The sequence below is a fragment of the Typopeltis vanoorti genome, chromosome 2 (assembly GCF_054136105.1).
Source record: "Typopeltis vanoorti isolate ZY-2024b chromosome 2, IOZ_Tvanoo_1.0, whole genome shotgun sequence".
Lineage (NCBI taxonomy): Eukaryota > Metazoa > Arthropoda > Arachnida > Uropygi > Thelyphonidae > Typopeltis > Typopeltis vanoorti.
In genome coordinates, this window is record NC_143550.1 from 30,648,247 (window position 1) to 30,661,979 (window position 13,733).

Below are 13,733 nucleotides of genomic sequence, written 5' to 3' on the forward strand. Positions count from 1 at the left end.
TCCAAAAGAAGATGAGTTTAACGAACCCTGGCAAGTATGAGAAAAGCTGAGACAGAGGAAGCACCAGAATTACATGAGGTGGAATTAGCCCTAACGAGAATGAAAAATAATAAAGCACCTGGTGAAGATGGAATACCAGTCAAGTTATTAAAATACTGTGGGCAATCACTATTAATCAAAATACATGAGTGCTTGTCAGAGGTATGGGAAACTGAGTCTATGCCTACTGAATGGAAACATTGCTATTATCATTCCTATCCATAAGAAAAATGACAAGTCTCTATGCCAAAATTATAGAGGAATATCACTGTTAGCAGTGATTTACAAAATATTTGCAAGGATACTGGCAACTAGATTGCAACCCTTTATAGAAAAAAACACTGGGCGACTACCAATGTGGCTTTAGGTATGGTAGATCAACAACAGACCAGATTTTTACAGTATGAACTATAATGGAAAAATGCTATGAGTTCAATATCAATCTGCACCATTCATTGTGGACTTTAAACAAGCCTATGATAACATCAATAGAGATAAGCTATTCAAAGTCATGAAGGAATTCCAAATTCCACCAAAATTGATAAGATTAGTTAAAATGACACTCAGAAATACCATGTGTAGAGTGCAAATACAGGGTGAACTCACACCAGAGTTCAGGATTACCAAAAGATTACGACAAGGAGATCAACTATCAACAATGCTTTTCAACCTATGCCTTGAAAGGGTAATATGAAATGTAATCATAAACAGAGGTGGAACTATTATGAATAAAAGTCTACAGCTTTTGGCTTTTGCAGTTGATGTGGACTGTATTGGAAAGACTGAGAGAAGCCTCAAAGAAGGTTATAGACAAATTAGGGAGGAGGCAAAGAAAATGGGACAACAAACAAACAAAACTAAAACAAAATAGTTAATTGTTGCTAGAGATAAACAAAAATTTGGAAACAGCTAAAGTTTCACAGTAGATGAAGAAACCTTTGAATGAGTCCAGCAGTTGAAATATATGGGTTCAGTAATAACAGAAAGTAATGATGTGTTAGTTGAAATTACCTATAGAATAGCTGCTGCAAATAGAACTTATAGTATTCAACCACTATTAAAATCTAATTTGATTTCGATAAAAAGTAAAATCCAGCTATATAAAGTAATCCTCAAACCTGTACTTTTGTACGGCTGTGAAACATGGACAATGATACAGAGAGATAAAACTGATTACAAATATGGGAACCAAAGGTATTAAGAAAGATCTTTGGCCAATTAATGAGAATGGACTTGGGAGAGTGGGGAATAACAAAAAAAAAATGGAAAAATTCAATGAAGTGGATATTATTAGTGAAATAAAGGTGAGAAGACTGAGATGGGTAGGATACATTCAGCGAATGGAGGATGACAGAGCAGTAAAAAAGGTCTTCATGTCTGGACCAGGTGGATCTAGGCCCAGAGGACGACCAAAAAGGAGATAGCTTGACGATGTGAGGATGATTTAAAGAAAATGAGAATAAAGAACTAGAGAAACAAGGCACAAAATCATGAAGAATGGAAGGCTATCCTGAGATAGGCCCAGGTCCTAAATGGACTGTAATGCCAAGGAGTAGTAGTGGTAGTAGTATACAGCAATCCCTCGATTAATGTGGCTAATGCGTTCTTTAAAACAGGCACATTAATTGGAAATGCACTAATCGAATATAATAACCTATGGGAAAAAGTATAATTCGTTCCTCAATTTCTTTTTTGACCCTTATTTTTTTATAAAAGAATTAGGGTATATCTCAGGGCCTAGTTAAAGGAAAACCATGAAGCTGATAGACAATAAAACATATTCAGAATATCAATTTATTATTCTACTTCTTAACAAAGAATTGAGCTAAAGTAGTTTGGCAGGCATTCTGTTTCGTGCATACAACTGAGGGTTGGCCCTATTGCCTCTTCTGCTCTTCTGCAAATTTCATTGCTTCTCTCTTCATCAGTGCTGCTTAAAAACTTCGATTGTACGAACATTTTCAAATTGTTTCTGTGAAATCTCTTTGGGCTTGTCAGCGATTAAATTTTCTTCATATTCTTCAGGATCTTCACGCTGTGCATCTAAATTTTACAGGGCGGAATCACCCAATTCCTCAGAATGAGATTTAATTAACTTAGATTCATTTGAAAAGCCTCTAAAATCATTTTGCACAATGTGGAAGAATGCGATTGCAAACGGCTCGCATATTGCCAGCAGAAATGTCATTCGACTATGAGACTTTATAACCAGACTGAGATTTCAATGATTTGGCCAGAAAAGTCTTGGAAGGCATTCGCTCCAAAAAAGATTTCATCGACATTAAATATTTGTTAGTCACAATAGTCCCCCCCCCCCCCCTTCCACAATTTTCTTCAAAATCTCTGGATAATTTGTCATCACCTCGTTATCTGCACTTGTAGCTTTGATTGTGATTCAAACATTATGTAGGCTATTTCTCTTTTTTGAAACGCTCAAACCACCCAGCAATAGTGTGGAATTCTTCTTCTTTTCCATTATTGGTAGCTCTTTCTTTCAAGGTTGTAAAAAGACTTAATGCTTTTGATTTAATAAAGTCAGTGTTTAGTAGGATCTGTTTTTGGTTACAATCTTCGATCCGTGTAGAAAGAAGTTTCTCTAATTCAATCATTATAATACTTTGATTTCGAGTGGTCTGCATGCATAATGAACTTGAAGCAGTCTTACCTTTGTATTCAGCAGCTTTGCTTAAAATTGCTCTTATAGTTGATTCATCCATTTTTGTGTTCTTATCTTATCTTTGCTCTGGACTCGCCTTGTTAATTTTTCTTTATTATTCCAAGTTTTTCTTCCAATGAGATTACTTTTCGAATAATTTTCACACTTCCACTTTTTTGCTCACTAATTCTTTTACTCATGATGAAAGGCTGGGAAAATACTTTAAATTAAAAAATTAAGGAAAACAGTTGCAAAGGAGGGACGAGATATGATCATCAAAAGGCTCTGTGAATTACATTTTGGCAGTAAATTTGGAACACAGTGTACATAAAAATAGTGTAGTACGCCATTAAAATTCACTTTGTGAAATGTTTTAAATCGGTAGATAAATTATTTCATCCTGATGAGTGTCTTTTTTTAAAATAGTTAGCCAAAAAGATGTACAGAGAGAAAAATTTTTTAAATCTGTAACATTTATTTTTAAGATGTATATAGGTGCACTAATTGAATTTGGTTATGGAAACAAAATGGCGCACTAATTGGAGGTGCATTAACCGAGGGATTGCTGTATATCAATTATGCTTTTCAGTCTATCTCTGCTATTGTCCAGGTTGATTATTATATTGGGAAGGGAAAAAAACTTCAGGTTAACCTCCTGTTCAGTAAGCACCTTTTTTTAGCTACAGCACTTATTTTACAGTCCCTAATTCGAGTCCCTCATTTTGATTCTATCCCTAGACAGGCTCCATGGTATTTTAACCATAAATTCAAGCTTTACCTTGCAATTTCTGGTGCAGAACCATATCTGTTATTCTTTCATCCTTACATTTGAGCTATAGTGGCTCCTCATGTTTTTGTCTAATCATATATTCTCAGACTGTGTGCTGTTTGCTGAATGAAAAATCTGAGTTATCTACAAAACAAATCCCTGTCACCTCTGTATGAGACCATTAAACTCATTTTCATTTGAAAAGTCCTTGTATTATCCCAAGATATGGTTTGTCATGTCAGCAATGATAATCTAATACAGGTCATTTCTAACTAAACAGAGAATGTTACTTGATCTACACATTATCCACTATGGAAACACTTGTCAATGTTTTCGTAATGGTTTTCTGCCTGTCAGGATACCATTAACATTATTAATAGTATTTAATAATGTTAATATTAACATCATTAAAATATTAGAAAATAAGTCTAGAACCATTTGTTTTTATAATATCATAAAAACTGTTGTAAAAACTCATCATGCAAAGACATGATACAACACAAACTTTTCACCAATTGCTATAACTCTGCAAATCTGATAAAAAAAAAAAATACCAATCCCTTCCCTGATTACAGTAAATCCATTTCTTATCTCAGTATATGGGATGCTAGGATAGGAAATGGAATAAACAATATTGCCAAAGTACTACTGTTCACATATAATGCCTCCATGTCTTCAAATCTTCTGCTCTGCAGAATCTATTTGTGTACCATATTTATGCAAAATTAGCCTGCGTTGATGAAGTTAGGACAACTGTTGTTTTAAATTATGGCCAAAGCAACTAAATCTATGAGGCCAGCAATATACTGTCCATTAATTGTGTATGTGTTTCGATTACTTTGCCTATTTTGGAGAATGAAAATGGGAAAACTTAACATCCACCAGAATGAATATAAAATACACATTCGCAACAACTACCTATGGTATGGTCTAGCATACTGAGTTCTGAATACCCACAGAGAATCAAAACTACAATCTGCACTGAAATAGATATAAATCTGAAAGGTTTTCACGTCAACTTTAGAATTAAAACGCTCTTATAACTTAAATAAATACTAATGCCTCAAATTACACAAAATTTAGGAGACTAATTTAAAGATTGTGTTGTACATCACCTTATACTGACAAAGACAATGAAAATAGGCAGGAACATTGCAAACATCAACTGTATCCTGAAATGTGAACTTAGAAAACAAGTAAAACACTTCAGCAATTCAGACACAAGTTTTAGTGAAAATGGTAAATTAAATATGGAAACAGACAACAGAATTAATAAAGCTGGTAGGAAGTCAGCTGAATAAATTCATATGGAATAAGAAAGAAATTAGTCAAAACACTAAATTAGCTGTATACAAGACAGTGTTCACACCAATTTTAACTTATGGATCTGAGAGCTGGGTTAGAAATAAAACACTTGATCAACAAAGACTGGAGACTGTGATATGAGAGCTCTGAGAAAGATTAGTAGAGTGAACAGATGGCATCAATGGAGATATCACATTAGAAATGAGGATATTAGGAAAGAACATGCCATTGTTAGCATTCAGGAATATGTTAGTACAGCTAATCTCAGGTGGTATGGTCACTTAAGCAGAATGGGAGAGGAAAGATTAGCAAAACAAGTGTTCTTTGCCAGATTGGCAGGGAAAAGCCCCAGAGGAAGACCAAGATGTAGATGGGTTGATACAGTAAAAAGTGCCTTAAAAGACAGAAATATATATAAGATCTGATAATATTCTTGACAGATAACTGATAAATTTGGAGGAAAACTGTTGATCAGAAATTAGTAATGGTGTAACTTTTTCATGTAGTACTATCATAATTATCCTGTATACCCCCCCCCCCCCCCCAAGGGAACACATCAAGAATTTGATGATGATGATTTAAAGACTGTTAAGTTAAGGGGATAATAAATCCCTCATTATTTTAAAGCTGGATACGAAACTCGGAGATCGAAATCTATCAAAATCTAAGAGTTTCATGCCTAAGAACTATCGGCAAGTCCAAGTGTAAGTCAACGCCTGGCTGGTACAACACTAGAGCAAAGGTGGAGCAAGCTCCATCACTATCCTTAATATTTTCTCATAATGTAGAACATAGCTCCTAGGAGATGCATTACTGTTTTACATTATGAGAAGTCACTACCCAGACCGGTTTCGACCTTTATTGAGGTCTCATCAGTGAGTAGGTAGACCTGGATAATACCAAGGTTTAAGTGAACCGAACTTACATATACTCCTACTAACGAATTGTCAGACCAGTGTACCCATATATTATTATTACTACGATAAAGAACCAAAAGACTATTTTTCTGGCGGCGTAAATTAAGTTAAGGGGATAATAAATCCCTCATTATTTTAAAGCCGGATACGAAACTCGGAGATCGAAATCTAAGAGTTTGATGCCGAAGAACTATCGGGGAGTCCAAGCGTAAGTCAACACCTGGGTGGTACAACACTAGGGCAACTCAGAGCAAAGGTGGAGCAAGGTCCATCACTATCCTTAATATTTTCTCATAATATAAAACAGAGCTCCTAGGAGATGTATTACTGTTTTACATTATGAGGAGAGGTCACCATCCAGACTGGTTTCAATCTTTATTGAGGTCTCATCAGTGAGTAGGTAGACCTGGAGTTCGGTTCACTTAAACCAGGTCTACCTCCTCACTGATGAGACCTTAATAAACGTCAAAACCGGTCTGGATGGTGACCTCTCCTCATAATGTAAAAGGAGCTGCGTTTTATATTATGAGAAAATATTAAGGATAGTGATGGAGCTTGCTCCACCTTTGCTCTAAGTTGCCCTAGTGTTGTACCACCCAGGTGTTGACTTACACTTGGACTCGCCAATAGTTCTTCGGCATCAAACTCTTAGATTTCGATCATCGAGTTTCGTATCCGGCTTTAAAATAATGAGGGATTTATAATTCCCTTAACTTAATTTACGCTGCCGGAAAAATAGCCTCTTGGCTCTTTATCTTATTAAAGACTTAGTTAAATGACCTAGTCTATCAGGATATCCAAAGAGGATGCCTATTAAAATTAGATTTCACAGTTTTCTTTCTCTCTTTCTTTTTTTTTTTTTTTTTTTTTTTTTTTTTTTGCAAACTTGATAATTGTGCCTGCATGTATATGGTAGTGCATTATTTTTTTTTCCTCTGATGATGCTATTCTGAAGTATTAGTTATATTAATTACTGTTTTTCTTCATTGCAGCTTTGATGTTTTTTTTTTCCTTCATTTCTAAATTTAAGTATTGTTCACAATTTACAATTATTTTAAAAATATGGAAAAATAACTAACACTATGAAATTCACATACAGGTTGCTGAGAATGATATATATAACTATAAAAATTCAAACATATAAAAACATTTAATTCTCACTAGTGAACATTATAGCAACTCCATTCACTATAAAAAATTATCAAAAAAAAAGTCCTGGTCAAAGTCTCAAAGCATCAGCTCTATTCTAAAAAAAAAAAAATTCAAAACAGCAAAACTGTCCACTAAAACAAACTATTCAACTTAAGTTTGTTCCATAAGAATTGAATATATATATTGTGGGGTGGGGATCACAATAAGTAATAACAATGAATGTGTAATACTCACTGAATTATTAAAAAGAACACTTAATTTTGAAAATACCATATGTTGAGGACAGTTCATTCTAAAAAAGAAATTAAAATGCATTTTTATATATATATATATATATATATATATATATTTATATATATATATGAAAGAATGATCATTAACTTGGTGAACATACATATTTTTATAAAGAATTGAATGACTAGAACCGAAATTTAAGTAAAAAGGTTTTAATATAAAAACATGACTAGTTTCGGCTTGTAACAGCCTTCATCAGGTGACATTATAAAAGAAAGAAAAAAGAAAAAACACTAAACACTGAAGGTTAAAAAAACTATGAACAACATAGAGAGTCTCTGTACATAATTAGCATGAAAATGTTATAGTTGTATTTAAAGGTGTTCTTTCGTTTTCGTTGCATTGTTGGGAGAGTGCGTGCTTGCAGCATCAAGTGAACGTCAGTACATGATTACAGCTGAATGACTATCTGCGAGGTTGTAGCTCAAGTTATTATTTAGACGAACAGGATTGAGGATGATTTCTCTAGATTCCACAATTTTTCTCTCTAGTTCATCGTTGCAATGGAAGATGTTAGTCGATTTTTCCCAGCAGACTTTGTGACTTCGGTTTTCAACATTAGGATTAACCGAGAAAAGGACATGACTTGATAATGCACTGGCTCGCCATCTCTTGTAAGTAATGTCCCTCATGTGTTCTTCCATACGCAATTCGACAGATTTATCTGTCTGCCCAAAATAAGGAATATCACAATCACACAATATTTTATATACACCAAGGTATTTGAGTTGATGATGATGACAAGGTTTTGGGTGGCTTATTAAGAAACGGATCTTTGGAAGTGGAGTGAACAAGGTTCTGATATTGTATTTTCTTAGAACTTTTGCTAATTTATGTGAAACTGTACTTATGTAAGGAATAGATATATTGCCTTTGAATCTATTTGTTTCTTCTGAGTAATGTCTAGGAGGATTAAGAAGGAATTTTTCAATGATTCTCTTGGAATATCCATTAACTTCGAAAGAAGTTTTCAGATGGTTTATTTCTGTAAGAAGTTCATTTGGGTCATCCAGAAGAGAACAGGCTCTATGTAACAAGGTGGAAATTATTCCAAGCTTATGAGGAGGGAAGTGATGGGACTGACTATGCAGATATCTGTTGGAATGTGTGGGCTTTCTATATAAGTTTACCAGAAGAGCGAGTCAGTTTGACATCAAGAAAAGACAAGGAATTATCCATTTCAAGCTCGGCAGTAAACTTAACCCTTTCTGCCCTAGTGATTCCATTTGGAATCACTAACTGTCATGCCTTTCGTAGCCCATAGTATGTGGCAAATGATTCCAATTGGTATCGTACATCGTAGTTCCATTATTTTAATATAATAATAGGTATGTAATATATACGTATATATCTTACCAATATCGGTTTTTATGACTTAGTAGAATAATATGCATATTATACATATAAATCTTACCAATATCAGTTTTTATGACTTAGTAGAATAATTTTATGATTTAATAGAATAATATGCATATATTGCATTATAGAGTATAAGCTTAGAAGTTGAATATCGGTTTTTATGACTTAGTAGAATAATATGCATATATTGCATTATAGAGTATAAGCTCAGAAGTTGAATATTGAATATTTGCTACCAGAATATAATGATTCCATATGGATTCAGTCGGACATAATTCCTATCCCGAAATATATTTTTCATCAAAATACTTGATATCCTGAAATGTATTTTTTTTCATCAAAATACTTGATACTCTTCCTTTTTTAGACCTAAAGACAAAATAAATAGAAAGAAATTTTTTTTTTCACTTGGAAAAAAAAATTCAGGTCAGAAAGGGTTAATACTTTGATGTCGGCTATTGAGATGTTCGAGGAAAACCATAAGGGAATCATGTCCATGGCTCCAAATAATGAAGACATCATCTACATAGCATTTCCAAACTTTAGGTGTTAAAATAAAGGAAGAGATAACAGTGCGAGCACAGGGGATAAAGGATTACCCATAAGCCAGTCCATGATTTTGCTTGTATATATTATCTTGAAATTTGAAGTAACGGGACCTGATGCAATGTGTAAGCAAGGCTAACATTTTTTTGGATAACTTGTCCTTGAGTAATGGTAGGACTTCATCTGTTGGGACATTAGTGAACAAAGAAGTTATGTCTAAGCTAGCTATGATGTTATCTTCATTAACTGTAATATCCTTGATGTATGTAACAAATTCTGTAGTGTTCTTGATAAAGGATGGCGACTTGCCTGAAAAACATTTTAGGTATTTGGCAAGATATTTTGAAAGGTTGTACGTTGGAGAATTGATACCTTCTACAATTGGGTGTAATGGAGTGTTCTCTTTATGGATTTTAGGAACACCATATATGCGAAAATGTTGAAAGTTTATTTTTCACTTGGTTAGAGTATAATAAATTTAGTTTAATCCTTTATCCAAGTGTGAGCAAACAAAGTTTGCGCCTGAAAGTATCTTCAGGACTGGGGTAAGGTGGTACACCACCAGGGCAACTCCTTGCAAAGGTGGAGCAAGATACCAACACTCCTATCTCAGTCTCTCCCATAATGCAAAACATATCTCCTTGCAGATATGTCTAATGTTATGCATTAAGGGAAGGACCACTACCCAGACTAGTTTCGATGGCAAACTTTGTTTGCTCACACTTGGATAAAGGATTAAACTAAATTTATTATACTCTAACCAAGTGAAAAATAAACACTTTCAACATCTTTCTCTAAATCCAGAGTAATTTATTAAAAAAGGGTGGCACACCATTTGGCAACTCCTATAGTAGAGATGACCTGCTAATGCTTCTGCCTGGTATCTCCACTTGGGTCTGGCTCCCACTGAAGGGACCTCAATAAAGGTCGAAACTAGTTTGGGTAGTGGCCCTTCCCTTAATGCATAACATTAGACATATCCGCAAGGAGATGTGTTTTGCATTATGGGAGATACTGAGATAGGAGAGTTGGTGGCTTGCTCCACCTTTGCAAGGAGTTTCCCTGGTGTTGTATCACCTTACCCCAGTCCTGAAGATACTTTCAGGCACAAACTTTGTTTGCTCACACTTGGATAAAGGATAAAACTAAATTTATCATACCATATATGCGAGGAATTAACGGATGGAGAGAGCGTAGAGATAAGCGAACGTTTCGGGATAATTCAGTTGTTGTTTTTAATAAGTTGTTTGTACGATTTTGAAGTTCACGAGTTGGACCTCTCTCTCTCTCGAGTATTGAGTAGGTATCATTATGTAGTAATTCAAGCATTTTATTCTGGTAATCTTCAGAGTTGAGGATGACTGTTGCATGGCCTTTATCCGCAGGAAGGATAATTATATCTCTGTTGTTTTTTAAACTTTTAATAGCTTTGCGTTCTGTTGAAGTAATGTTATCTGCAGGTAGTTTTGCATTATTGATAATAAAGATTGATTCAATACGTAGAAGTTTTGCATCTTGTGGAGGGAGAAAAGAGGTAGCTTTTTCTATTTTTGTAAGTAGTGTCTCCTTTGGTATTAATTTTGGGGAAGGAATGAAGTTTAGACCTTTACTAAGGATGCTTTTTTCTACATCTGAACGTATATAAGAAGATTTGTTGATAACGACTTTGTCAATATCGATGTGTGGTTTTGAGAAGGTCCTATTTTGTATTCTTTTTAATATTTCGAATTTACTTATAAGATTTACTTTGTTATTATATTGTATTGTGGCTGCTTGAGATTCACAGTATGTATTAAAGGTATGCCAACTTTCATTATCTATGGATTCTTCCAGTTTCTCCGTTATAGTTCTTTTTTACTCTCGAGGGACCCTGTAACCTCTAGAGAGCACGTCCCCTGCATGGCGGATAGGGGATCCCACCATGTGTGTGTGTGTGTGTGCGCGTGTGTGTGTGTATATGGTGGGATGGTCCGAATATACTGAATAAGGACTCGTGGACCAACAGGGTCATAAGGGGCAATCATCTTGATTGTAAGGGAAGCGGCACTCCCATGGACCCCTAGCTGGATCTATATCCTCTCCTTCTACTACTCTGAGGAAGATCCATTTACTTTAATCTTTCCTATAAGGCCTTATTAGCCAACTCTTCTTATTTTATGACCCCTATGCTATTAGGGTACTCGAGGGCCATGGGGTCTTTTCATTTCTGGCCTTACAACTATGCCCTCTCTATAAACCTTACTGTAATTCTTCTATAATCCTCTTTCCCCCTTCAATATACCCTATTCTTCCTATGGGTTTAAATTCGGAAGAAGGCTAGTTCAGAAGCCTTCTGCAAAGAAGAAGTCCACGTCAGGCTAGTCCCCTGACTTGGAGAACATAATTCTACTAGTAAGCTGACAGAAAAAGATAATCGGATTGAATCCATAGGAAACGACTCTGAAATGGAAAAGGTAAAACAAAAATGGAAACGACAAAATATAACACACATAGCAAACTGGAATGTAAGAGGAATAGCATATAAAGAAATAGAATTAGACAAATTATTAAATGAAAGAAATTTTAAAATAGCAGTAATAACTGAAACAAAAAAGAAATTAAAAGGAACCATGAAATCTGAAAATTTTAATGTGATATACAGTGGAGTTGACAGAGACCAAAGAGATATGATTTGGATTCATAACTCCCTTTCAAAACAGTTAAAACATTATAAATTATGGAATGAAAGAATAATAGAAGCTAGAATAAAAATAGATAGAGGCTATTTAACAATTGGTTTATATGCCCCAGAAGAGGGAAGAGAACAAGATAATATTGATTTTTATAATCAGGTACAAAACATATATAATAAAATAAATAAAAATGATTATGTAATTTTAGCAGGAGACTTAAATGCAAGAATTGGAAACACGAAAATTAATAATAATATAGGAATACATGGAGAACACACTCTAAACAGGAATGGTAAAAAAATTGATTGACTTTGTAGTTTATAATAACCTAAAAATAATGAATTCCTTCTATAAATATAAAGACATACATAAATATACTTGGGCAGCAAGAGGATGGAAATCAATATTAGATTACTTTATACTAAATGAAAAGACATCAAAATTTTCACTAGATATTAGAGTTCACAGAGGATATGAAATAAGCAGTGACCACTTCCTTGTTAAAATAAAATTAAGATTACCACCTAAATGGTTACAAGTAACAAGAACAGAAAGAAAAATTGAAACATTTGTTTATAAAACTAGACTGTTGAATGACAAATGTACAATGGCTATATGAACAAAGAATTAACCAATATCTAGACAAAATAAAACAAAATGAAGAAATAGAAATAGAATGGCTTAATATAAAAACGATACTAAATGAAGCAGCAGCAAATGAAAGCTTAGGAAAGACCAAAAAATTCAATAAAAGGAAAAAACTGAAGATCTGGGATGATACAATGAAAGAAATAATCAAAAAGAAAAAAGAAGCCTATCACAAATGGTTAAGCAGTAAAAGATTAGAAGATGAAATAGAATATAAAAGAATAAGAGCCATAGCTAAAAGAGAAGTCAGAAAAAGACAGAGAATCATGGAACAAATTTGTTTCTAATTTAGAACATGATTTATATAAAATAAGACCCAATGTATATAAAATTTTGAAACACTTAAATGCAGATACCAAAGAAAACATAAAATTAAACACTGAATTGAAATTAGAAGAATTTCTAAATTATCACACAGAATTGTGGACAGACAAATATTTTAAAAAAGACAATAACAAACAATTAATGAAAATGAAAATGAAATAACTAAAGAAGAATTAGAAATTAGCCTGAAAGAAACAAGAAATGGAAAATCACCTGGAGAAGATAAACTAGGTTCAGAACTATATAAATATGCAGGAACTAGATTCAAAGAAAGACTCTTATTATTTTTAAATAAAATTTATTCAACTGGTATCTCCCCATTAGAATGGAAAAAAGCAATTGTGATTCCTATCTTTAAAAAAGGTAATAGAGATGACCCTTAAAACTATAGAGGTATCAGTATACTAAATTCCTGTTACAAAATACAAAATATATAGCAGAATCTTAAATAGCAAACTAAGAAATATTCCGAAAACTTTATTTTAGAAGTACAGAATGGATTTAGAAAAGGACGATCATGTATAGACCCGGCCTTTTGCCTAAAATTAATAATAGAGAAAAGAAGAGAATACAATTTAGAAACACATATTGCATTTATTGACTTTGAAAAAGCATTTGACAAAGTTAAAAGAAACATATTATTTAACATATTAAAAGGAAGACAAATACCAAATAATATCCTAAACGCTATCACAAGTATATATGAAAATAATCAAATACAAATAAGATTAAATCACAAGCTATCATATACGAGAGAGATAAACCAAGGGGTCCGACAGGGATGTCCCCTCTCAGCAACTCTTTTTAATATCTACTTAAATGAAATAATAATAAAATGGAATAAAAACTTACATCAAGGAATTAAACTTTCTCCTACAGTGAACTTAAACACTCTCCTCTTTGCCGACGACCAAATAATAACTACAAACGCTGAAGATAAACTATAGAAAGCTATTTTAGATCTAAATGAGCTATCCAAAGATTATGCTATGATAATATCAACAGAAAAATCAAAAACTATGGCCTTTCAAGGACAAGATCAAGCAAGAACT

At 33.6% G+C, this 13,733-nt stretch overlaps 1 protein-coding gene across 1 annotated transcript in view; it reads right to left on the reverse strand.

Moving 5' to 3' along the window:
• gry (trafficking protein particle complex subunit 11 gry) overlaps nt 1–13,733 on the reverse strand; it is a 550,052-nt gene that overhangs the window by 168,301 nt on the left and 368,018 nt on the right. The window contains exon 20 of the mRNA XM_090404214.1: nt 7,073–7,130. Coding sequence (XP_090260340.1) covers nt 7,073–7,130 — 58 coding nt within the window. The remainder of the gene's footprint in view (nt 1–7,072; nt 7,131–13,733) is intronic.